The 27076-nt window shown below is 46.1% G+C and overlaps 1 protein-coding gene across 7 annotated transcripts in view; it reads right to left on the bottom strand.

Moving 5' to 3' along the window:
* The window catches only part of LOC140429667 (tudor domain-containing protein 7-like), a 197622-nt gene that overhangs the window by 130593 nt on the left and 39953 nt on the right, over positions 1-27076 (bottom strand). For 6 of the 7 annotated variants that reach the window (XM_072516949.1, XM_072516954.1, XM_072516955.1 and 3 more), the window contains one exon: positions 14263-14479. In XM_072516949.1, coding sequence (XP_072373050.1) covers positions 14263-14479 — 217 coding nt within the window. Of the gene's footprint in view, positions 1-8956; positions 9025-14262; positions 14480-27076 lie in introns of all 7 variants that reach the window. The other variant, XM_072516953.1, reaches the window with a different exon arrangement.

Below are 27076 nucleotides of genomic sequence, written 5' to 3'. Positions count from 1 at the left end.
ATTGCTCCGTCACATTTTAGAGAGAGCCCAGAACAGGACCTTTGGGCTAGTCAAGGTTCGTAGTCACCATCGTTCCTCCCCCCCTGGAAATGTGAAAGCCGACGCACTGGCTAAAGCAGGTTCCAGGCATGGATATTTTTGGACACCCCCCGAAAGCGCACCAGTGAGTGCAGTTCAGGTCTCGCAGACAAAGATCGAGGATCGAGTGGAGGCCCAGAAGTAGGACAGCAATCTCAGGGAGATTGTAAAAGGAAAACATCCAGCTCCCTTCGAGAGGTTCAAAAATGCACTGACCACATATGGTGTTAAAAGACACCCTTTATGTGGTTCCTGAACAGGACAGGAATCAACTGATTTGTTTGTTCCATGACGGTCATGGACATCAGGGAATCGATCCCACTCCAGCCCATCTCAAGCAGCTTTGTTGCTGGCCGAATTTAAAGGATGATGTAAACCACTACATCGAGAATTGTCTTATCTGCGCCCAGAATAATCTGGACAGATATGCCAAAAAGGCTAAACTCAGCCACACCCGACCCATTAACGGCCCCTGGACTAACCTCCAGATTGATTTTATAGGTCCATTGCCCCCTTGCAGGAATCGCTATAAAAATGTACTCGTGGTGATAGACACGTTTTCGAAATGGGTGGAAGCATTCCCAGCCCGAACAAACACTGCAAAAACCACAGCCAAGATTTTGACCCACCACATCTTTACAAGATGGGGACTCCCCCGCAGCATTGAATCCGACCAAGGCTCCCATTTTACAGGACGTGTCATGCAGAACGTCCTCACGATATTTGGCATCACCCAGAAATTCCACATAGCATACCACCCACAGTCGAGTGGTATCGTGGAGCGCACGAATCGGACCCCAAAATCCACCCTCAGAAAAATGGTCCAACAGAACAACACCACTTGGGACTCAGTCCTCCCTTTTGCACTGATGTTTTTGCGTAATACAATTTCTACTTCCACAGGTTACACCCCACACACCCTCATGACCAGACACCCCATGAAAGGCACAGAATATTTATTAGGTTTAGACTTGACCAGCCCCGAAGTGACGGCCCTCACACACGAGAAAGCAGAAATGTTAAAACGGCTCAGCTAGCAGCCGCTGGAAAATTGGGCACCAGAAAGAAACAGAGCAAGGCTTGTTTCGACAAGACAGTGCATGCGACTGAGTACAGTATAGGACAGCAAGTTATGCTCTCCGTATATAACCCCAGCACATTCCTGTCACCAAAATACTCGGGTCCGTACTCCATTGCGGACAAAGTAAGCCTTTCCGTTTATAAAATAAAGTATGCCCAACGGTAAGACTGCGTGGTTCCATATCAACCAGCTGAAGGCATGAGGAACACAGTCCAACCACACACACCACGTCATGCTCGACGCAGCACACCACGCCTTGCCCACAGCCAACGTAACCCTACCATCCCCCAACACATCCAGCCCAGCCACGGACTTGACCTCGACTCCACCCCCGAAATATACACTCCGCCCCGGAACGCCCACAGACTGCAGCAGCAGAGACAGCGACTGTGACTCGGACGATAGCCACAGCATGCCTCCCTACTATCCCCATGCAACAGGCCCCACACCCAGCGATTCCGACTACGATCCGAGTGATCCCTTCATGATCACTTTCCTAAACAAACCCCACCACCGACCACTGAACGACCATGACGACCCCGATTCTGTCCCCACACAACTAGACACCAACTATTGGCATAGAGATAACTCGTTCCGACTCGTCCGCAACGATGAGAGCAACCCCACCTCACACCATGCAGCCCTTTCAGCCCTGATACACTCAAGAGTTTGGCACCCGGGAGAATATGACAACCTTGGGTCTGACTCCCATACCGAGAAGCCCTTGGCAACCCTGTTCGCAACCGAGAACTGAGGTGTCCAGATGATGTTTTAAAAGGAACCACTTGGGAGAAGTGGTGTCCTTTCTGATGGAACCTGCCGCATGTGTTATGTTGTTTGTAAGTTTGTTAAATGTTGTTTGTCAGACCGAAAAAAAATTCACGCCCCGCGCCTTTTCGGCCGAAACCTCTGAGGACTTGCCCACAGAGATTTGCTATTGGCCAGACACGAGTTCAGAGGAACTAGCTTGTCTGCAGAGACTTGTTATGGTACCAGACGACCTTCGTAACTGCCCTTCTGGTTCGGAGGAGAGAACCACTATGGCAGCCCCACCACGATGACTACATTTCTTGCCCGTTCTTGTCGGTTGCTCAGGCAGTGGAGAAACGGCTTGGGACCCGCCCTGCTTGGGACCCGCCCTGCCTGGGAACGCCCCCCCCCCCCCCCCCCCCCGGTCAACTACGCGCGGGTAGGAGAGACACGGCATTGGTAGCTGTCTTACCCGGGGACTCCATCCAACTCTTACCCGTCGCGGCCCATATGCACCCATTTTGGAAATGTTAGTTCAAAATGTTTTGTTTTCTTTCAGGTAACCCTTAGGTTGCCAACCACATGCTATTTACATCCTGAAACATTTGGATGGTAAATTGCGCAGTCTGCGAGACGACTTGCACTGGTTCATTATTTGGAAGTGTGTCTTGTCCTAAAATTCGATTTTTGGAAAAAAAATAAAAATGAGGGAGTCATACATAGTGACCAATTATAAAGGGAGTAATTGGCACTACAGGACAGACAGACTATCGTACGAGATGTTAAAACAAGATAGTTACAGACACTATGCTTGTTTCCACAGAAAACTCCAGAAGCTCCAGGACCGGAGAAGAAAAGAAAAGAGAAGAGCCATGAGGACTTCCTCCACATGGATCAGCATCATACTAATGGACATTTGGTTGCGAGTGAACGCGAACCCCATGACTTCAAGCCCCCCAGCCGTTAATGTTTCACTTCCCCACAGTACCCAGAGCCCAGTCATCAGCGACACCACATCATCTTGGTGTGCCAGGTTTATAACCTGGTACTCTGTCATATGTAATAGAAACCTTACTGGTATTGGCGATACTCTGCTGCATCGTGCAGACTATGCGTCTAAGAAAATGGAGAAGGAGAGCCTACAGTTCTTGAACCCCGGTATATAGGATCAGAATTTTCGGATACGACCAGACCCCCGACCCCCCCGATCTATAATAAAGAGCATTCATTTGCGGTTTTATTGTAAATAAAGAAATGTAAAGAACTGTTGATGAGCAAATTGTACGATCCTGAGCTTGACTGCCAAGCCAGGAAAAATGTGTATAAACTGCTATGATTTTGTTGTATGGTTGAGGAAGTTAGAATAATGAAATGTTTAAGTGAGTGTAGTGTATTAAGAATAGTTAGAGGTTCCCAGTTTATTGTTTTGTAATGCATGTCCCTGTTTGACATAGCGCCCTTAGAATTGTCAGTAAAACATTTTTGCATAGTTATGGTCAGTGCAGATGCCATGAAGGAAGTGAACCCCCCAGGTCAGGGAATGGAAAGCAACATAGTTGTGTGATCCTTCAAGCTTCGCGTTAGGATCACAAGGAGGGCATGTAGCCACTTAAAATGACCAACTCCTGATTCAAAATGGCGAACGGCAAAGGCTGATGGGAAAGTCAGCCAACAAGACAAAAACCAGCAGCTACAGGTTGGCTGTGTATTTACCTCCGGAAAGGCCAGACAATATCGATACCAGCAACCATCAGCATAACAAAACAACAGCCATCTGCATACTAATGAGCAATCCCCAGGAACAATAAGCAACATTTAGACCACAAAGCAAAACCAGACTCTTCGGCGCCAGCAGGAGCCTACACAAAAGGAGGTGAACGAGCACCTCAAGACCGCCCATCGATCAGGGAACCGCTCCAGCATTGGAGAAAATCGAACCAAGCGATTGGGACAAAGTCCAATCACTTGGGACCAGGTACAGGGTCCGCCCCAAAAGGCGGGAAGCCCCTGGGGACTATAAGAATTGAGCCCCAAGTTCAAATCGCTCTCTTCTTCTCCGCCTCTTCGCTCTCTTCACGCTCTTCTTCCTGCCCGGGTCACCCAGCAACAACGAACCAACATTGACCGTGACCGGAGCAGTGAAGATCGAAATCGTAAGTCTTAATTCAACGCTCGCTACGAGATAGGCGCTCCTAGCTACCAATCCGTACCAACTTCGAATCCCGCAGGCTCAGAACCCGAACGAAAGGCCATTTGTTTCCCTGACCTGGTGGGCCAGTCCGAAAGTTAATTATCGGCCTGTTACTTGTAGAAGTAGCTTAGACGCAGAATTTGTGCATGAGTAGCGATTACTGTGTATAATAAATGTGCTTTGATTGAAATCTTACTAATCGGTGTATTGGATTATTGATCATTACTCGGACTTGAACCTCGTGGCAGTATCAAAGATACCTGGCGACTCGAGAGCACAGGTAATAAAACAGAGCCATTGAACTAAGGCAAAGTTAGCAACATATCCTAACTGTTCTATTGGATATCTTGAAACCTTCAATCAAATCACCACTTAACCTTCCAAATGGAGTACAATTCCATTTGTGTAATCTCGCCTTATAATTTAACCCATGGAGTCCAGGTATAATTCTGATAAATTCAAACAAGACCAATATCTCAGTCTTAAGGTGTAGTGTCCAGAACTGCTCGCAATACTTTCGGTGTGATCTAACCATGGCTTTGTCTAGCTGAAGCATGGCTTCTACCCCCTTGTATTCTATTCCTCTAGATATAGAGACCGGTATTACACGAGTCTTTATGATTACTTTTCGTGTCTGTAATATTTTATAATCAGTGTATGTGGACCTCCGTGTCTTCTTGGACTGCCACTGTTCTTAGCTTTTCACAATTTAGGAAGTACTCTGTTCTATTCTTTTACAGTCCAAAGTGGATGACATTACACTTGTCTTCATTGAAATCAACTTGTCAAACTTTTTGCCATCACTGAATCTATTTATGTTCCTTTATAATTTCACACTTCCACCTTCAGTGTTTTGAATACCAACAATCTTTGCGTTATTAGAGATATGTGGTTTTGTAATCCAATACCCAAGTGAATTGTGGAAGCCCCAACACAGATCCAATTGGGATATCACTAGTCACAAAATGCCAATTAGAGTACCTATCCATTATCCTTGCACTCTCCTTCTGCTCAGCCAATTTCCTAATTTAACCCATGGACTCCAGGTATATTTCTGATAAATTCAAACAAGACCAATATCTCAGTCCTGAGGCATCCAGAAGTACTCACAGTACTTCAGGTGTGATCTAACCAATACTTTGTCCAGCTGAAGCATGGCTTCTACCCCCTTGTATTCTATTCCTCTAGATATACATTCCAGAAGCTTCAACAGTCTCTTATGGGGGACTTGACTCAATATCTTCTGGAAGTCGAGATAAATAGCATTCCCCTGCCCACTACTTTATTCATCTTTTCAAAAAAATTCAATCAGATTCATCAGGCAAGAGATGGATTATGAAAAATCAAAATGAAAAGAAAAAGACAAACAACTCCATCCAACCTGCCCCACACAGTACTAAGGAAAAAAGACTTGCATTTATATGGGGCTTCTCATGACCAATGGACATCTCAGAGAACTTCACATTCAATTATGCACTTCTGAATTGTAGTCACTTTTGTAATGTAGGAAAGCAGCCAAGTTGTGTACTGCAAAGTCCCAGAAACAGCAATATGATCATGATCATATAATTAGTTGAGATGTTGATCGGAGGAAACCAGCGAGAACATATGCGGCCATAAATCAGCATGGCCATAAACCAGTGAGGGAACGTGAGAATTTGGAGGAGCAGAGCAATGTTAGCTGCCATCTGTAACCAGAAGGCAGTCAGACCAAGTGTTCGGGACAAATATTGAGATGTTTCATCTCAAGGAAGCAGATGGGTGGCACGGTAGCACAGTGGTTAGCACTGTTGCTTCACAGCGCTAGGGTCACAGGTTCGATTCCTTGGGTCACTGTCTGTGCGGAGTCTGCACGTTCTCTCCGTGTCTGCGTGGGTTTCCTCTGGGTGCTCCGGTTTCCTCCCACAAGTCCCAAAAGACGTGCTGTTAGGTCATTTGGACATTCTGAATTCTCCCTCAGTGACCCTGAACAGGCACCGGAGTGTGGCGACTAGGGGATATTCACAGTAACTTCATTGCAGTGTTAATGTAAGCCTACTTGTGATAATAAAGATTATTATTATAAGCAATTGGCTGTATTTCCTAACTATTTTATCTAACCTAGGAAATTTCAATCGGGCTACGAAAATTAAATTAATTAAAACAATAAAGATGGCTGGGCAGGTGAAGTGTTTCAGCATGCGAGAGCTGGTGGACATACATTTGCAACAAGTGTCTGCGGCTCAAGGTTCTTTGGCTGAGAGTTGATGAACTGGAGGCTGAGCTACAGACACTGCGTTGCATCAGGGAAGAGGAAAGTTGCCTGGACACTTTGTTCCAGAAGGAGGTCACACTCATTAGTTTGGACCATCTAATTTTGTCGAAGGTGAGGAACAGGAGAGTCTGACTGCAACTGAGGCAGGTGTGGTGATCAAGCAGATAGGCAGCACGGTAGCACAGTGGTTAGCACTGTGGCTTCACAGCGCCACGGTCCCAGGTTTGATTCCCCGCTGGCTCACTGGCTATGCGCAGTCTGCACGTTCTCCCCGTGTCTGTGTGGGTTTCCTCCGTCTGCTCCGGTTTCCTCCCACAGTCCAAAGATGTGCAGGTTAGGTGAATTGGCCATGCTAAATTGTCCTTGGTGTCCAAAAAGGTTAGGAAGGGTTATTGGGTTACGGGGCTAGGGTGGAAGTGAGGGCTTAAAGTGGGTCGGTGCAGATTCGATGGGCCGAATGGCCTCCTTCTGCACTGTATGTTCTATGTTCTGTATAAGTGGAGGAGCCTCACCCTTCGCAATTATCCAACAGAATTGAGGTTTTTGCAGTTTGTATGGTTGAGAGTGGAGGCTGCAGGGTGGATGAGCAAACTGACCATGGTAAAGGAAGCCACTGAAGCAGTGAGCAGTAAATAGAAATGTAGTGGTTGTAGTGGACAGAATAGTCAGTGAGACCAGTTCTTTGCAGTCAAGAGCGAGAGTCCAGAAAGATATGTTGCCTGCTGTTGCCAGGGTTTAGGACATTTGCTCGGGGCTCGAGAAGGACTTGCAGCGGGAGGGAGAGGATCTAGCTGTTGTGGTTCACGTAGATACAAACGCGATAGATAGAACTAGGAAAGAGAGGGAGTAAAAGCACCTAGAGTTGAAATTAAAAAGCAGAACCACAAAGGTGGAGACATGTTGGTGGAAGTTGCAAGTTGGGTGGCTCCAGCTAGAGCTTTTGTTTTTTGGTCCTTTTCATCCAGATTTGGGGGGTAAATTTATATGATAGGTCTTCAGAAAAGTTGTAGTAGAGGATGTCAAAAACCCAAAGGAAGAATACAGGACGAAAAGGAGCGATCTCCATCTGAGAGATCGAGTCAGGTGCGGAGTTCTATGGGAGGAAGGATGGCGGGTGCAAGCTCGCCGGGTGGGGCTGCGCCCATTACGGTGGACTCACTGGCCGAGTTGATGGCGGTAGAGTTTGAGCAGCAGTTTGGCAAGCATTTTGAACGACATGGAAAGGAGATGATGGGAACACTCAAACAGTTGGTTTGCATAACTCCAAGGGCTACTACTCTGAGACGGTGGAAGAGACGGGGGAATTTGTGCGGGCTGAAGGATTGGGACTGAACTGAATTTGGACTTTTTTTATTTGTTGTGGTTGGGAAGGGATGATTTGGGGATGTTGGGGTAATATGAAGGGATTTTTTTCCCCCTTTTGTTTGGCGTACATCACGTGCTGTTCGGTCATTTGGACATTCTGAATTCTCCCTTAGTGTACCCGAACAGGCGCCGGAATATGGCGACTCGAGGCTTTTCACAGTAACTTCATTGCAGTGTTAATGTAAGCCTACTTGTGACAATAAAGATTATTATTATTTTGTCGAAAATTTTCTTTAATACTTTCTGAAAATCCATAGACAACATCTATTGCATCCGTTGACCAATCCTCGGTTACTTCATTTTTTAAAAATCGATTAGATTAGGCATGCATGATCCGCATTAGTTATCCTTAATAAACGCAAACATCTCCAAGTCCCTATTGGTTTTTCCCCTCTGTTATTGTTTTTAAAACCTTAAAAAACAGAGATATTAAGCTGAATGGCCTGTAATTACTTGGAATGTCCTTGGATCCCTTCTTAAATAATGGTATCAAATTTGCCAAATTCCATTCCTTTGCACCTCCTGTCTCTGGAGAGATTGGAAAGTTATGGCAAGTCCTTCCACAATTTCTACCCTTACCAAAGCAACCAGGGGTGGAAGTCATCCAGGAAAACGATCAACTCGAAGCATAGGTAGCCTTTTCAGAACATATTTTTCACCCCATCCATTATCTCTACCACCTCTGCTTCCATTGGTTTTGTGGGTATCCTTTTCCTTAGTAAACACCAATATGAAGTATTCATCAAGTATTCTGGCCTTGCTGTATGCCCCATAACATATAAAACCTTCGTCCCGAACAGGCCCTATCCTCCCTCTGTTACCCACGTATTATTTACTTGCCAGATAATGTTTGGGTTCTCTTTTATGTTAACCCCCATTCTATTCTCAATTTGTCTCTTTGCCTGTCATATATTCCCCTTCAGATTCCCTCTTAAATTATTGCATTTGGCTTGGTTCTGGCTTTAAGAATGCATGCATTATATAACATCTATTTTTGATTCATTATATTTTCTAATTCCCTCATCATTTTTGGCTTCGGTGCCGTTACCTTTTGCTCTTGTTACAATGTACCTAGCCTGTACCTGAAACATCTTTAAGGCTTTTCCTTAGGTTCAATTTTGCACTCTATAGTTCTCTTCTCATCCCACTGAATTTAGCCCTCTTCTAATTTAGAAGTTCTACTTCAGATTGCTCCTTGCTCATCTCCATTACTAACTTAAGCAATGATCACTCTTACCTGTGTGCTCCCCAACAAACACTTGGTCCATCTCATTTCCCAGTACCAGAACCAGCAATGTCTCCTTCCTGGTTGGACCAAGAACATACTGGTCAAGGACATTTCCCTCAACACATTTCAGAAATTCTTCCCCCTTCTTACCCTTTATTGTAACATCTTCCCATTGATGTTTGGGCAATTAAAAGTCCAGTCTCACTACTCTATAGTTTGTGGTCAACCATTTTCCCTGTAATCTGCACCTCTGCCTCTCAGTATTTGGAGTCCTACAAAATAACCCCAGTGGCATGGTCATGTATTTCTTGCTCAAGTCTAACCAATTGGATTCTGTCCTTGGCCCCTCAAGACACCCTCTTTTACAATGTCCTCCCTAACCAGTACTATTGTGCAACCTCCCTTTTTTTTCCTTCCATTTCTTTTTGTCCCTTAACATCATTAAGCAGCAGTCCTCACTAATTCAAAGCTACATTTGCTGTTGTGTGTTGGTCGCTCACCAACCTTATTCACTACAATTTTTCCATTTATGTACATGCATTCTAAGCCTGCCTTTGCATTCCTTTTTGTCCTTCTCAGTCTGCTTCTATCTAATATAATACAACTTCTTTCTCTTGTACGAGTTTTTTTGTTTTAAATTCAGGAGATGTGGGTGTCACTGACTACGCCAGAATTTCTTGTCCATCCCTAATTGTCCTTGAGAAGATGGTGGTGAGCTGCCTTCTTGAACTGTTGCAGTCCATGTGGTGTAAGTACACCCAAAGTGCTATTGGGAAGGGAGTTCCAGAATTATGACTCAGCAACAGAAGCAACGGCAATATGGTTCCAAGTCAGAATATGATATCCCTGGAAAGGGTGGAGAGGTGATTTTGTCTGTGCTAGAGAGTTTCAGTTGTGACTGGGGTTGTTTTCCTTGGAGCAGAGGAGGCCGGGGGTGGGTGGGGGGGGGGGGGGGGGCATGTTTGAAATGTATGAAATGATGAGGGGCATAGATATAGTAGACAGGAAGAAACTTGGTGGAGGGATCAATGACCAGGGGGCATAGATTCAAGGTAAGGGGCAGCAGGTTTAGAGGGGATGGAAGGAAAAACCTTTTCATCCAGAGGGTGGTGGGAGTCTGGAACTCACTGCCTGAAAGGGTGGTGAAGGCAGAGACTCTCATAACATTTAAGTATTTAGATGTGCACCTGGGATGCCAAGGCAGACACGGCTATAGGCCCCAAGGGCAGGAAAATGGGATTAAAATACAGAGATGGGTGTTTTTGATTCACACAGACATATGATGGGCTGAAGGGCCTTTTTTGTGCTGTCGACCTCTATGACTTGAATGGCGTCCAACTTGGTGAACTTGCATGTGATGATGTTCCCATGTGTCTGCTGTCCTTGTCCTCCTTGACGGTAGAGGTCACGGGTTTGGAAGGTGCCTTCGAAGGAACCTTGAGTTTCAGCAGTCCATCTGTAGACTGTACACTGCTGCCACTGTGTGTCAATGGTGGAGGAAGTGAATGTTTATTGTGGTGGATGGGTGCCAATCAAGTGGGCTGCTTTGTCCTGGATGGTGTCAAGCTTCTTGAGTGTTATTGGAGCTATACTGATCCAGGCAAATGCAGAGTATTCCTTCACTCCTGACTTGTACCTTGTACATGTTGGACAGCCTTTGGGGAGTCAGGAGGTGAGTTACACCCAGCGCTGACCTGCTTCTGTAACCACACTATTTACATGGCCGGTCCAGTTCAGTTTTTAGCCCATGGTAACCCCCCCAGGATGTTGATAGTGAAGAATTTGGTGATGAAAATGCAGTTGAATGTCATGCGGTGATGGTTAGATTCTCTCTTTTTAAAGATGGTAATTGCCTGGCACTTGTGTGGCACAAATGTTAGTTACCATTTGTCAGTTTAAGCCTGGATATTGTCCAGTTTTGCTGCAGGTGGACATGGACTGCTTCAGTAACTGAGGAGTCGCAAATGGTGCTGAACATTGTGCAATTATCAACAAACTTCCTCACATCTGGCCTTATGTTGGGGAAGGATGGGCACTGATGAAGCAACTGGGACTAGGACACTACCCTGAAGAACTCTAGCAGTGATGTCCTGGAAGTTAAATGATTGATCTCCAATAACCACAGCCACCTTCATTTGTGCCTGGTATGACACATTCCCTCCGATTCCCATTGACTCCAATTTTATCAGGGCTCCTTGATGCCAAGGATGGTCACTCTCAGCTCATCTCTGGAATTAAGCTCTTTTTGGACCAAGGCCGAAATGGAGTCGAATGGCCCTCTTGTACTATGCAACAATCATCCCCTTATGCACCTTATTTATCTTTTTTACTTCTAAATGCTGGTGCCAACCTACTGCAAATTTAGTTTAAACCCCACTCCAATCACAAGAGCGAACCTCCACAAAGACATTGCACCCAGTCCGACTGAGGTGCAACCTCCCATTTGAATTCTTGCCTTCTGGCCCAGAACTGATGCCAATGTTCCAAGAATTTGAAACCAGTCCTCAAGCCAAGCAGCCATCACCCATCTTCTAATTCTACTCTTGTTAACGGGTGGCGCTGGGGATAAAGCAGAAATTACTACCATTGAGATCGTGCTTGTTAAACTTCCTCCCTAGTTCCTGAAAGTCTAACCATTGGACTTCAATACCTGTCCCCTCTACATTGTTGGTCCCAATACGTGCTGCAACATCTGGCTTGCTCCTTCCCTCTTGCAGAACATTCTGCACCATCTCCGTGTGGGATTCACAATGATGGTGACGGAATTGTCTGTCTGTCACCCTCACCATGGAATCTTTTGTAACAACTGCATTCCTACTCTTCACCTTCCTACATTGTCCCTTGTCCATAGGTTTCATGGTCTGCATTCCTTCATAGTGTCATTACGTCTATGTTGAGTAATGATTTGAGACTGGCACAGACTGTGAATACAGCTGCATTGCTCTCTATTCCTACCTGTTCACGTGGCCCACCATCTATTATCCTGAACTCACTCTGTCTGTGGAGCAGCCACCACTGGAACATGTGATCTAGGAAACTCAGTTTCTCTGAATGTTCCACAGTAACTGCAGCTGCTCCTCGAACTTAGAAGTCCTGAGCTCGACTCAATCAGCTGCAGACACTTGCTACACAGGTGGCCCCAAGACACATGAAGTGTCCTGATGTTTCCATATGGTGTAGGAACTGCAAGCAACAGGTCATAGCTACCCATCCATGATCTATAAAAAGTCTATTCTCCCTTTTAGAAGGTAGTCAGTACATTATTTAAGCTATTAACTTTAATTATTAGTGTCCATCATATATTCATAATCTCCAACTTCATACACCTTAGGAGGAGAGTATTTACACACTGCTACCCAATTATACAATTTTATTATCTTAAAAAACATTTTCAGGATCCCCTTCCAGCTTTCTGAAGAAAAAAGACCCAGCATTCAACCATTCCAGATAAGCATGCCCTCACAGGTCTGATATCACAACTGTGAATCAGTTTTTGCATCTTTGCTGATGCCTCCATGTTCTTTTTATATTAGAAAGACCAGAACTCCACACAATAAAGGTGTGGTTCAACCAAAGTGCAATATAAAATTAACATGACTTTCATTTTATTTAATATCGTGACAGAAATAAATCACGATGCTTGGTTTGCTTTTCTTATGGCCTTATTAACCTCAATAGCTATTTTAATGCTTTATGTATCTATGCCCACAGATGCCTTTTCGCCTCCATCCCATTTAGACTTGCTATCCAAGCAACTTGTGACCTTCTTCTTTCTACCAAAATGCACCATTTCACCCTCACATAAATTGATATTTGCCAATTATATTCCCATTCTCCAAGTTTATTAATTTCTTGCAATATTTTATTGCATTCTTCCTTCATACTAACTACATGTCCCGATTTGGTGCTTACAAGTTATACTTCTGATCCTCAAGTCCAAGTCATTGAAATAAATTGTGAATGGCAGTCCCAGTACCATTTCCCACTTTTTGCGAGCTTGAGTAGCTACCTTTACTCTCATTTACTCCCATTCTACTACTTGTCTCGAACTCATGTTCTAACATTAGTTTCATTCATACTTTATTCATTCATTTTAAGCCTATGTCATTATTGCTATTCCCTAGGTGTTCATTTACATGTAGCTTTATACTCTCTTTTATTTTATTACTAGATCCAGTAATGATTCCTTGCTTGTTCAACATAAAAGGATCCTGTATGCAGTGCAACAACTACATTTCTTTTTCACCCTTCCCTGCCAGTTTATTTGGAGGAATTGAAATCTTCTGTGATTATTCTAGGTCTTTTACCCATTTAATAGAATTGCCTCATATTTCTTCCATCATTACATATGTACAATGATCCAATTAAACTGATCAATCCTTTATCCAGCATCTCAATCGATCGAAAATTTACAACAAATTAACAATTTTACCTTGGGTCTTCTTTAATGTTTTCAAAATCAAGGTAACAGACTGTTACAAAAACACTTGCTACAGTAACAATGACTTTTACTCCCCAAAATGTTACTTCATTCCATCAACTAAAATGCAAATATTTTCAAAAAAAACCCTGCTCTTCAGGTGCAGCCAGTTGCTCTGCATCTTTCACAAGCAACTGAAATCTTACAAGCCTAAAAGGTATGCAGTAGCAATCTGCTCAACGGTAACATGTGCACAGGGTTGAAAAATAGAACCAACTTCGCCTTCTCCTGTAGCATCCAGCAAGTGTCATTGGACAGAAAATCAGGAACAGTAAGCAATTCTCTTCCCAAACATTCTTCAGGAATGCTGAAGCCAATCATAACACCTCTGTGGAAATGCAAAATACTCCAGATGCTTGAAATCTGAAGTAATAATATAAAATGCTAGAAATGCTCAGCAGTTCTGGGAGAAAGAAGCAGTAAACTTCTCATGTCTTTGACCTTCATTTTCTGCTTTTATTGTACAACACAACACCTCTCTACCTGTACCAGAGGCAAGAACTATTAACCCAACACATAATAGGTGATAAATGGAACATTCCAAATGTATTAATTCACCCAGTCAACAAGTCAAGGAAAGTCAGCAACATTTTTCAATTGTTCCCTTTGGTCAAACTTCAAAAAACATGAGCTAATTTAACATCAGAGTTTGAGTTTTATTTGCTAAGATGTTGTCCAGCTGTGCCCCCACTGAATTTCTGCAACTTTAGGGATATCCAGTTCCTGCTCCAGCTTTCACAAGGAATAACTTACCAATCTAACTATTTAGCTATTTGCTATGTGTGAAGCTATATTCAAATATTTTTAATGCACTGTACATCATATTAAATATTACCTATTGATTGTAACAGGCAGAGGTTTACGAATTGAAGCATCCTTCAGCACACCAGCAACTGGTGCATGTATTTTAAAATCCGAGAGCACCTCTCTTCCCAAGCCAGTCTTTGCTCCTTGGACGCTTCCTTTTCCTCTTGTAGAGTTAGTTGTCCTCCGGCTCCCTTTTTCTGGCTGGTTAGTATACTCTGGTTGCCTTAAAGTTGCTTTAGGTTTGCCTGAAGGAAGGAGAAGAGTACATTATAAAGTGGAAAGATAACGGTGGGTCTCAATTAGCTAGACTCATTCTCCAAAGCACAAGGATAAGCTTGGATCACCAACAGGGAAAATCTCGAGTGTTTCTTTATGTAAATCTGGTCATTATGCCAACATCATGGATTCAACATGATTGGTGCTCCGTAAGTCACAAATTCAAAATAGGACATTAATTCTTTCCTCCCATTATTCCCGAGAAAAGAAAATGACACAAACAATGCCTGAATTGTAGGGATTATTTGAGTGAATATCCAACACAGAATTTTTGGAAGACGACCAGCCAGATCGATGAGGATCTAGATTCTCCGCACTCGCACTCCAAAATCGCTGCCGGATCCGGGGCAGGGAATCCATTTCCCCGCACGGAAATGGGACCAGTGCCGGTTCCCTGATTCTCCGGGCCTCGAAAGGTGCGGCACATATCACCTACCTGCGGCCATTGCTGGAGGACTACCTCGCCATTCTCCGCCCCCGACCGGCCAAAGTCCTGACGGCATAGACCACATATCCTGTCGGTCGGGATACTAGCGTGGCAGCTGTGGACTCCGTCTGCGGCCACCCTGGTCGGGAGGGTGGGCCGATCGGAGGGCAGGGGGATCTTGTACGCGGCTGGACAATATTTGGGCGGGCGGTCAGGGTCGGGCATGTGGTCGATCGGGGGCAGTATGTTCAGGGTCCAGCTCTGCGGTCCGTGTCCGCCATGGAGCACAGCGTGGCCGCTGGAGGCTGCCGCCGTGCTAATGCGCGGCCTCCGACCCGGAAGTGCAGGGGCCCACATCTGCAGCAAAAGCTGCAAGATTTACGCTGGTTCCCTGCTAGCCCCCTGCAGGGCTAGGAACATGTGGCCCTTTCACGCCAGTTTTTCTGCCGTGACATCCACAGTTTTTACGACAGTGTGGGGAAAAAGTCCCCAAAACAGAGAATCCAGCCTGAGGTCTGTGAAAGATGAATGTTAAAGATGCTTTCAATCGACAGATCAGATGTTGCAAGACTGGTAATCTTTCTAATACATCTCTCACATCTATTACAATTAATATTCTGCAACTCCAGAAATGAGTAGATTTTTCAAAATAGATCAATTCCACAAAAATGCTCAATTTTATATTGTAAAACTTCCCAAATACTAAAACTAGAATTGAAATTACAATGCCGAAAAACATATCTTGACAATTAAACAAACATCATAAACAGGCTCTCTCAGAAGTACAAAAGTTCCACTGGAACTAGAGATTAAATTGCAAATTAATAATAATAATCTTTATTAGAGCCACAAGTAGGTTTACATTAACACTGCAGTGAAGTTATGTGAAAATCCCTTAGTCACCACACTATGGCGCCTGTTCGGGTACACGGAGGGAGAATTCAGAATGTTCAATTCACCTAACAAGCACGTCTTTCAGGACTTGTGGGAGGAAACCGGAACACCCAGAGGAAACCCACGCAGTCACGGGGAGAACGTGCAGACTCCGTACAGACGCTGACCCAGGCCGGGAATTGAACCCGGGTCCCTGGCGCTGTGAAGCAACTGTGCTCACCACTGTGCTACTGTGCCGCCCATATAAATGGAAAGGTCTACCAAAATAAAGTCAAATGAATGCTAGTACGCTGAACTTAGATTTGTCACGTGTACCTAGGTGCAGTGAGAAGTATTGTTCTGGGTACAGTCCAGGCAGATCGTTCCATACATGAAAAACATCAGACATACAATAAATACACAATGTAAATACATAGACATCGGGTGAAGCATACAAGGTGTAGTGCTACTCAGGAGAGACGATGTGTGGAGAGATCAATACAGTCCATAAGAGGGTCATTCAGGAGACTGGTAACAGCGTGAAGAAGTTGTTTTTGAATCTGCAGTGCGTGATCTCAGACCTTTGTATTTCCTTCCTGGTGGAAGAGAGAATAACCCGGGTGGGAGAGTCTTTGATTATGCTGCCTGCTTCCCAAGGCAGCCGGAGGTGTAGACAGAGCCAATGGATGGGAGGTGGGTTCGCATGATGGACTGGGCTGTGTTCACGACCCGCTATAGTTTCTTACGGTTAACATGAAAAGGAACTAAATCTGAACCCCACTAGCACCCGGTCAATCAACAGTTGGCAGAATAAATACCTGGCACACCTGGAATAAAAACGAGGCATACCCAAACTAATGCCAAGGAAATCAATCTGCAAATAAGATAAATAGAAGCTAAAGCAAAGAATAAATCACACAACACAGCAACTGGAACATTGGAGCGAGATGATCACACTACACAGAAACTGGAACATTGGAGCGAGATGATCACACTACACAGCAACTGGAACATTGGAGAGAGAAGATCACAACATGGGATGAAGCACAAACTCCCACCTCGAGGGAGCCTTCCGCATACCATCTCCACTTTGGGTACAATAATACAGAAATTGAGATGCAGAATTTCATCCAAAACAACCAGAGTAGATAGTTTGATCTGACAGATCCATGCTTCAAAGCTGAATGATTCAGGCAAATCATGATCAAAACAATATAAAAAGATTACAAGCAAAATGATGATAAACTAAAAGGTGAATTAGATTCTCCAAAGATAAATAGTGGGATTTTGACAGGTAGCTGCAACACACAATAAAGTGTTTATTAATAGTCTAATCTAACTGCTGCAGTGATTTCACCTTTCCAAGTGTCAAAATCCAGTAACCCAAATACAAAAACGGACTAGCATTGATAAAAGTGATTTTCACATCAGGGCAGCCTAAAGTGTGATACAACCAATGAAGGTTGGTGAAATGGTCATTGTTGTAATACAGGCAACTGCGGCAGTCACTTTGTGCACTGCAAGATCTCACACGAGCAAATGATCATAATCTATTTTCAGTGGTGTTGGTTAGAGAGATATGGAAAGGACATGTGAAGACTCACCCGCTATTCTCAGTAGTTCTACATGATGTCTTAGTTCAATTAATATAACCATGATGTGGGAGACATTTGCCATATACCATTCAACATAAATCTGAAGAACTCTTACAACACCAGATTAAAGTGCAACAGGTTTATTTGGAATCACTAGCTTTTGGAGCATAGCTCCTTCATCTGAACACATCTCGAGGATGCAAATGCACCTGCGTGTGACAAGTTTACTGAAATACCTTTATTTACCCCTTCTGCAGGAAAATTATGCCGAATTTTCTGGGGGGTGGGAGGGGCAGGATATTGTTTGCCAAAAACACTCTCCCTCCTCAACACTCAAGATACTGTGGTCCAGCTCAACCTCCTGGGTCCATTAAAAAAAACAATATGGTGCAATAACAATATTAATGATTTGGATGAGGGAACAAAGTGTAACATCTCAAAGTTTGCAGATGATATCAAGTTAGGTGGGAGGTGAACTGTGACGAGGATGCAGGGATCCTACAGCACGATAGCATTGAAGGGCAGCACGGTAGCATTGTGGATAGCACAACTGCTTCACAGCTCCAGGGTCCCAGGTTCGATTCCGGCTTGGGTCACTGTCTGTGCGGAGTCTGCACATTCTCCCCGTGTCTGCGTGGGTTTCCTCCGGGTGCTCCGGTTTCCTCCCACAGTCCAAAGATGTGCAGGTTGGGTGGATTGGCCATGATAAATTGCCCTTAGTGTCCAAAATTGCCCTTAGTGTTGGGTGGGGTTAGGGTGGAGGTGTTGACCTTGGGTAGAGTGCTCTTTCCAAGAGCCAGTGCAGACTCGATGGGCCGAATGGCCTCCTTCTGCACTGTAAATTCTATGATATTCTATGATGATCTGGACAGGTTGGCAAGTGGGCAAATCAATGGCAGATGCAGTATAATTTGGATAAGTGTGAGGTTATTCACTTTGGAAGCAAAAACAGGAAGGCAGATTACTACCTGAATGGTTGTAAATTGGGAGAGGGGAGTCTGCAGCGGGACCTGGGTGTCCTTGTGCACCAGTCACTGAAGGTAGGCATGCAAGTGCAGCAGGCAATAAAGAAGGCTAAAGGTATGTTGGCCTTCATTGCGAGAGGTTTCGAGTATAGAAGCAGGGATGTGTTGTACAGGGCCTTGTCAGGAAAATAAAACAGCAGTTTATGAACCAGCTGGTCTTCCCAGCTGTGGGGGAGGAAAAGGGACAGGGAATGGAAGTAACCGTTAGGCCTAGAGGAGGTCATGGAGTGCATCAGCTCCATGCAATTCGGGAAGGTGCCAGGACCAAATGGGTTCCTGTTGGACTTCTATAAAAAGTTGGTGGTCGTACTGGCCCCACACCTGCTGGGGATGTTCAATGACTTGCTGTCTAGGGGGGGTCTTGCTGCCCATGCTGGCACATGCCTCGATCTCACTGATCCCAAGGAAAGGCAAAGACCGGGCGGAATACAGACCGATTTCACTCCTGAACACTGACGCAAGGGTTCCAGTAAGATGACTGGAGAGTTATTTGCCAGAGGTGATCACAGAAGATCAAACAGGGTTTGTCAAAGGCAGATAGCTCACAGCAAACATCAGGCTCCTGATGAACGTGGTCATGTCTCCATCCAGGGAGGAGACACCAGAGGTGATGATCTCCCTGGATGCAGAGAATGCCGTCGACTGGGTGGAGTGGAAGTACCTCTTCAAGGTATTGGAAGATTTGGGTTTCGGCCAGTGTTCGCCTCGTGGGTGAAACTGCTGTACGGCACTCCCAGGGCAAGCATCCAGACGAACACCACAAACTCAAATTACTTCCGCTGCTGAGAGGCATGAGGCAGAGATGCCCGCTGTCCCCGCTGCTGGTCGCTCTTGCAATTGAGCCACTGGCTGATGCACTCAGAGCAGCGGAGGGTGGAGGGGCATTCAGAAAGGAGACAGGGAGCACAGAGTCTCTCTCGATGCGGATGATCTGCTGCTCTATGTCTCAAACACCCTAGCCAGCATGGGAAAGATCATGGTATCCATGAGGGATTTTGGAGCCTTCACGGGATACAAATTAAACCTGAGTAAGAGTGAAAGTTTCCCAGGAAACCCCCCAAGGGGGAGCATCATAGCTGGGAGCGATGCCGTTCAAACTGCTCCAGACCAATTTTAGATATGGGCGGCACGGTAGCAGTGGTGAGCATCATTGCTTCACAGCTCCAGGGTCCCAGGTTCGATTCCCTGCTTGGTCATTGTCTGTGCAGAGTCTGTATGTTCTCCCCGTGTGTGCGTGGGTTTCCTCCGGGTGCTCTGGTTTCATCCCACAGGCCAAAGATGTGCAGGTTAGGTGGATTGGCCAAGAAAAATAGCCCTTGGTGTCCACAAAAAAGGTTATGTGGAATTACTGGGATCGGGTGGAGGTGTGGGCTTAAGTACTGTGCTCTTTCCAAGAGCTGGTGCAGGGGCGGTAGGCTTAATGGCCTCCTTCTGCACTGTAAATTCTATGATTCTATACCCGGGGATCCAGATAGCCCACAACTGGGACCGGCTCTACAAGTGGAGCCTATGTAGCCTGATGAAGGTGGTGAATGGCGGACCTGCGGAGGTGGGACTCTCCCTGCGGGGAGAGTGTAGACGATTAAGATGAACATCCTGCCAAGATTCTTATTCATGTTCAGATCACTCACAATTTTCCTCCACAAATTCCTTTTTGGCAGGGTGGACAAACCGGTCTCTATCGTTCTGTAGGCAGGGAAGAACCCCGGAATCCGTAGTACCGCCCTGCAAAGGGGGCGGCGCTCAGGGCCTCTGGCACTGCCAAGTCTCCTGTACTACTATTGGGCAGCAAACGTAGAAAGGGTCTGGGTCTGGCTGGGGGAGCCGAGAGTGGAGTGGGTACAGACAGAAGAGGCTTCCTATGTAGGAACGTCTCTGCGAACACTGGTCACTGCCCCCTCACAATCTCCTCAGCCAAGTACTCGACGAGCCTGGTGGTGATAGCATCACTAAAAGCCTGGAACCAACTAAGGCAACAATTCAGGCTGAAAGACATGTCCATCTCAGCCCCCATTTGTAATAATCATAGATTCATCCTGACCAGAATGGAAACCACATACAAGACTTGGAGAAGGGAAGGGGTGTTGAGGGACATGTACTTTGACGGCAGAGTGGCAACCCTGGAGAAACTAACAGAGAAGTTCCAACTTCCAAAAGGGAACGAGTTCAGATTCTTCCAGATACGGGACTTCCTCTGCAAGGAAGGCCCAGAGTTCCCCCAGTTACCCAGGCACACCCTGCTAGACAGACTAATATGACAGGACGAGTTAGGGGAGGGAAAGTGTACAGACATGGATGGATAGTTGCTAGAGGAAGTAAGGGCCCCACTGGACGAAACAAGAGAGAGGTGGGAAAAGGAACTAGGCATCGAGCTAGGGTAAAGACTCTGGAGCGAGATCTTATACACAGTGAACACCACGCCCACATGCTCTGTTTCTGTCCAAAACAAGTCAGATTCTGGACCATGTTTTTTGAAGCTATGCCCAAGGTTTTGGGCGTTAAGGTGGAACTATGCCCATTGGTGGCAATCGCCGCGGTGTCGGACCGGCTGGAGCTGGGGAGGGGGCTAACATCATGGCCTTGGCCTCCCTGATAGCCCGGCAACGACTCCTACTTGGGTGGAGATTGGCAGTGCCGCAGAGGACCGAGGACTGGCTGGCAGACTTGGCAGAATTCCTAAGGCTGGAAAAAAAAATCAAATTTGCCATCAGGGGTCAGGAGGAGGGTTCCACTCCAGGTGGAGGCAGTTCACCGCCATCTTTAAGGACCAGTTTGTGACTAGGAGGTAGTACAGGGAGGCAGGGGGTGGGGGGCAAAGTTAGGGGAGGGAGGAGAAAGACAAGAGGGGGGAATGGTGTCAATACTACTAAAACCTAAAAACAATAAACTGTTTACACAACATCTGCTGCACTGATGCCCACTAGCTGTGTGATTAATGTGTTGCTCTGCAACATTTTGACTAAAAATATACTTTTTAAAAAAACAGCTGGTTCACTAATGTTCACAAACCATAGAATCCCTACAGTGCAGAAGGAGGCCAGTCAGCACATCGGGTCTGCACTGAGCCTCAGAAAGAGCACTCTACCTAGGCTCACTACCCGGCCATATCTCCGTAACCCCACACATTGATCATGGCCAACCCACCTAACCTGCACATCTTTGGACTGTGGGAGGAAACTGGAGCACCCGGAGGAAACCCACACAGACATGGGGATAATGTGCAAACTCCACACGGTAAGTCACCCAAGGCTGGAACTGAGCCCGCATTCCTGGTACTGTGAATGTACCACCATGCCGCCTAATTTTAGGGAAGGAACTCCCTGGGGAAGCCCTCACCTGGTCTGGCCTAGATGTGACTCCAGGTTCTCACAAACTCTTAAATACAACTAAGTTGTATCAAATCGCTACAAAGTCAATAAAAAGGAAAGAAACTGGACAGACCACCTGGCACTGGAAACGACAACGGCAAACCCAACCTTGTCGACCCTGTAAAGTTCTCCTGACATCTGGTGGTTTGTGCCAAAATTGGGAGAGCCGTTTCACAGACTAGTCAAGCAACAGCCTGACATAGTCAAGCTCACTGATAACATCTTAGCCAGTCATACTCACGGAATCATACCTTTTCGATAACGTCCCAGCCACCACTATCACCATCCCTGGCAGGACAGACCCAGCAGAGGTGGTGGCACAGTGATATACAGACGGGAGGGAATTGCCCGGGGTGGGGGGGGGGGGGCCTCAACTACGACTCCAGACCCGACAAAGTCTCATGGCTTCAGGTCGAACATGGGCAAGGAAACCTCCTGCTGTATTTCACCGTCAGCTGATGAATCAGTACTCCTCCATGTTGACAACCACTTGGAGGAAATACTGAGGGTGGCAAGGGCATAGAATGGGTGGGGGGCTTCAATGTCCACCATCAAGACTGGCTCAGTAGCAGCATGACTGACCGAGCCCTAAAGGACATGGCTGCTAGATTGGGTCTGTGACAGGTGGCAAGAGACCTAACAAGAGGGAAAACATACAAAACTTCATCCTCACCAAACTGTCTGCCGCAGATGCATCTGTTCACAACAGTATTGGGAAGAGTGACCTCTGCAAAGGCCAAGTGTTGACGAAGCCCTGTCTTCACATTGAGGATACCCCTCCATCGTGTTGTGTGGCAATACCATCATACTGAATGTGATAAATTCAGAACAGATCTAGCAGCCCGAAACTGGGCATCCATGAGTCACTCTGGACCATCAGCAGCAGCAAAACTCTACTCAGCTACAATCTACTCAGCTAACATCATGGTATGGCATATCTCCCAAACTACGATTGCCACCAAGCCAGGGGATCGACCCTAGTTCAATGAAGAGTGCAAGAGGACATGCCAGGAGCAGCACCAAGCACACAGAAAAATGAGGTGTCAAAACCTGGTGAAGCTCCAACACAGGACTACTCGTATGCCAAACTACACAAGCAGTCAGTAAGTGATAGACAGAGCTAAGCAATCCCACAACCAACAGATCAGATCTAAGCTCTGCAGTCCTGCCACATTCAGTCAGCTCACTGGAGGAGGAGGCTCCACAAATATCCCCATCATCAGCACATCAGTGCAAAAGACAAGACTGAAGCATTCACAAAAGTCTTCAGCCAGAAGTGCCGAGTGGATGATCCATCTCAGTCTCCTCCAGAAGTCCCCAGCATCACAGATGCCGGTCTTCAGCCAATTCGATACATCCAAGTGATATCAAGAAAAGGCTGAAGGCACTGGATACTGTAGCCACCTAAATTGGCCAACTCCCGATTTAAAATGGCAAACAGCAAAGGCTGATGGGAAAGTCAGCCAACAAGACAGAAATCAGCGGCTGCAGGTTCCAGACAACATCAATACCAGCGGCCATCAGCATAACAAAGTAGCAGCCATCTGCATACTGATGAGCAATCCCCGGGGACAATAAGTAACATTTTTGACACACAAAGCAAAGCCAGACTCCTCGGCGCCAGCAGGAGCCAAAACAAAGGAGGTGAACGAGCACCTCAAGACCGCCCATCGATCAGGGAACCACTCCAGTATTGGAGAAAATCGAACCAAGCGATTGGGACAAAGTCCAATCATTTGGGACCAGGTACAGGGTCCGCCCCAAAAGGCGGGAAGCCCCTGGGGACTATAAGAATTGAGCCCCAAGTTCAAATCGCTCTCTTCACTCTCTTCTTCCTGCCCGGGTCACCCAGCAACACGAACCAACATTGACCGTGGCCGGTGCAGTGACCACCGAACAAAGTAAGTCTTAATTCAACGCTCGCTACGAGATAGGTGCTCCTAGCTACCAATCCGTACCAACTTCGAATCCCACAGCCTCAGAACCCGAACAAAAGGCCATTTGTTCCCCTGACCTGGTGGGCCAGTCCGAAGTTAAGTATAGGCCTGTTAGTTGTAGAAGTAGCTTAGAAGTAGAATTTGTGCATGAGTAGCAATTATTGTGTATAATAAATGTGCTTTGATTTAAATCTCACTAATCAGTGTATTGGGTTATTGATCATTACTCGGACTTGAACCTCGTGGCGGTATCATAAAGATACCTGGCGACTCGAGCAAAGGTAATAAAACAGAGCAAGTGAACCAAGGAGAAAATCAGCAACAATACTGCAAAGACCCTGACAATATTCCAGCAATAGTACTGAGACTTGTGCTCTAGAACTTGCCGTGGACCTGGCCAAGAAGTTCCAGTAAAGCTACAACACTGGCATCTACCCGGCAATTCCCCAGCTACGCTTGTATACAAAAAGCAGAAAAATCGAACCCAGCCAATTGCTGGCCTATCAGTCTACTCTCTATCAGCAAAGTGATGGAAGGAGTCATCAACAGTGCTTAAAAAGCAGCACTTACTTAGCAATACCCTGACCTCATTACAACCATGGGTCAAACATGGAGAAAAAGAGCTCAACTCCAGAGGTGAGTTGAATGCCCTTGACATCAAGGCAGCATTTGACCGAATATGGCATCAAGTAGCCCCAGCAAAACTTGAGTCAATGGGATTGGAGGAAAACTCTCCACTGGTTGGGCGTCATACCTAGCACAAAGGAAGATGGTTATGGTGGTTGAAGGTCAGTCATCTCAGCTGCAGGACATTACTGCAGGAGTTCTTCAGGTTCGTGTCCCAGGCCCAAGCATCTTCAGCTGCTTCATCCAACATTAGGTCACATATGGGGATGTTCGTTGATGATTTCACAATGTTCAGCACCATTCGTGACTCCTGAGACACTGAAGAGGTCCTCTTGAAAATGCAGCAAAACCTGTGCAATACCCAGGCTTGGACTGACAAGTGGCAAGTAACATTCATGTCACAGAAGTGCCAGGTAATGGCCATCTCCAATGAGAGGGAATCAAAGCATTGCCCCTTGACATTCAATGGCATTACTATCACTGAATCCCCCATATCAACATCCTGGGGGTCATCATTGACCACCACGCCGTATGATATATATACTGTGGCTACCAGAGCAGGTCAGAGCTAGGAATCCTACAGCGTTTAACTCACCTCCTGACTCCCCAAAGCCTGTCCATCACCTACAAGGCACAATTCAGGGGTGTGATGGAATACTCTCCACTTGCTTGGACAAGTGCAGCTCCAACAACACTCAAGAAGCTCAACAACATCCAGGACAAAGCAGCCCGTTTGATTGGCACCCCTTCCACAAACATTCACTCCCCCCACCATCGACGCACAGTAGCAGCAGTGTGTACCATCTACAATATGCACTGCAGGAACTCACTAAGGCTCCTTAGACAGCATCCTCGAAACCCACGACCACTAACACCCAGAAGACAAGGACAGCAGATGCATGGGAACACTACCACCTGAAGTCCCCCTCCATCCTGACTTGGGAAATATATTGCCATTTCTTCACTATCCCTGCATCAAAATCCTGGAATTCCCTCCCTAATAGCACTGTGGGTGTACCTACACCACATGGAATGCAGTGGTTCAAGAGGACAGCTCACCACCACCTTCCCAAGGGCAATTAGGGATCTGCAACAAATGCTGGCCTAGCTGGTGAAGGCCACATGATTTTGATGTCTTGTCACGTGTACCAGAGGTATAGTGAAAAGTATTGTTCTGTATACAGTCCATGCAGATAATTCCATACATGAAAAACATAGGACATGTGATAAATACACAATGTAAATACATAGACATTGGGTAGAGTATATGGAGTCCAAAGATGTGCAGGTTAGGTGGATTGGTCATGATAAATTGCCCTTAGTATTGGGTGGGGTTACTGAGTTATGGGGATAGGGTGGAGGTGTGGGCTTGGGTAGGGAGCTCTTTCCAAGAGTCGGTGCAGACTCGATGGGCCGAATGGCCTCCTTCGGCACTGTAAATTCTATGATCTATGTATTGCTACTCAGTAGAGAAGGTGCGTGTAGAGACCAATTAAGTCCACAAGAGGGTCATTCAGGAGTTTGGTAACAGCAGGGAAGAAGCGGTTCTTGAATCTATTTGTGCGTGTGCTCAGACTTCTGTATCTCCTGCCTAATGGAAGTGGTTGGAAGAGAGAATAATCAGGTGGGAGGGGTCTTTGATTATGCTGCCCGCTTTCTCAAGGCAACGGGAGGTGTAGACAGAGTCAATGGATAGGAAGCAGTTTTGCGTGATGGACTGGACTGTGTTCGCGACTTTCTGAAGTTTCTTATGGTCTTGGGCCAAGCAGTTGCCATACCAAGCTGTGATGCAGCCAGATAGGATGGTGCATCTGTAAAAATTGGTAAGAGCCAATGTGGACATGCCGAATTTCCTTAGTTTCCGGAGGAAGTAGGTGCTGTTGTGCTTTCGTGATTTTGCTGTTGACCTGGGTGGACCGGTGATGTGCACACCTCGGAATTTGAAGCTGTCAACCATCTCCACCTCAACACCATTGATGCAGGCTGGGGTATGATACTACGCTTCCTGAAGCCAATGACCACCTCTTTAGTTTTGCTGACACTGAGTGAGAGATTTGTGCCGTTACATCACGCCACTAGGTTCTCTACCTCTCTCCTGTACTCTGTCTCATCGTTATTCGAGATCCGACCTACTACGGTGTCATCAGCAAACTTGTGGATGGAGTTTGAGCCAAATTTTGCCACAGTCATGTGCATTTTTTTTTTCGTTCATGGGACATGGCTGTACCAGCATTTATTGCCCATCCCTAACTGCCCTTTCGGGGGCAGTCAAGAGTCAACCACACTGCTGTGGGTCTGGAGTCACACGTAGGCCAGACCAGGCAAGGACGGCAGATTTCCTTTCCTAAAAGGACATTAGTGAACCAGATGGGTTTTTACAACAATCGACAATGGTTTCATGGTCATCATTTCGTCTTAATTCCAGATATTTTATTGAGTTTTAAATACCGTCACCTGCTGTAGTAGGATTTGAACCCGGGTCCCCAGATCATTATGCTGGGTTTCTGGATTACTCGTCCAGCAACAATACGACTGTGCCACCGCCTCTTCTATCAGGTACAGGGAGTACAGTAGGGCACTAAGTACACAGCCTAGTGGGGCCCCAGTGTTCAAGATTATCGTGGAGGAGGTGTTCTTGTTGCTCCTTACTGATTGTGGTGAATGGGTTAGGAAGTCGAGGATCCAGTCGCAGAGGGAGGAGCCAAGTCCTAGGT

Source organism: Scyliorhinus torazame, chromosome 9 (genome assembly GCF_047496885.1).
Source record: "Scyliorhinus torazame isolate Kashiwa2021f chromosome 9, sScyTor2.1, whole genome shotgun sequence".
NCBI lineage: Eukaryota > Metazoa > Chordata > Chondrichthyes > Carcharhiniformes > Scyliorhinidae > Scyliorhinus > Scyliorhinus torazame.
This window is presented reverse-complemented; position numbering and strand designations above follow the sequence as displayed.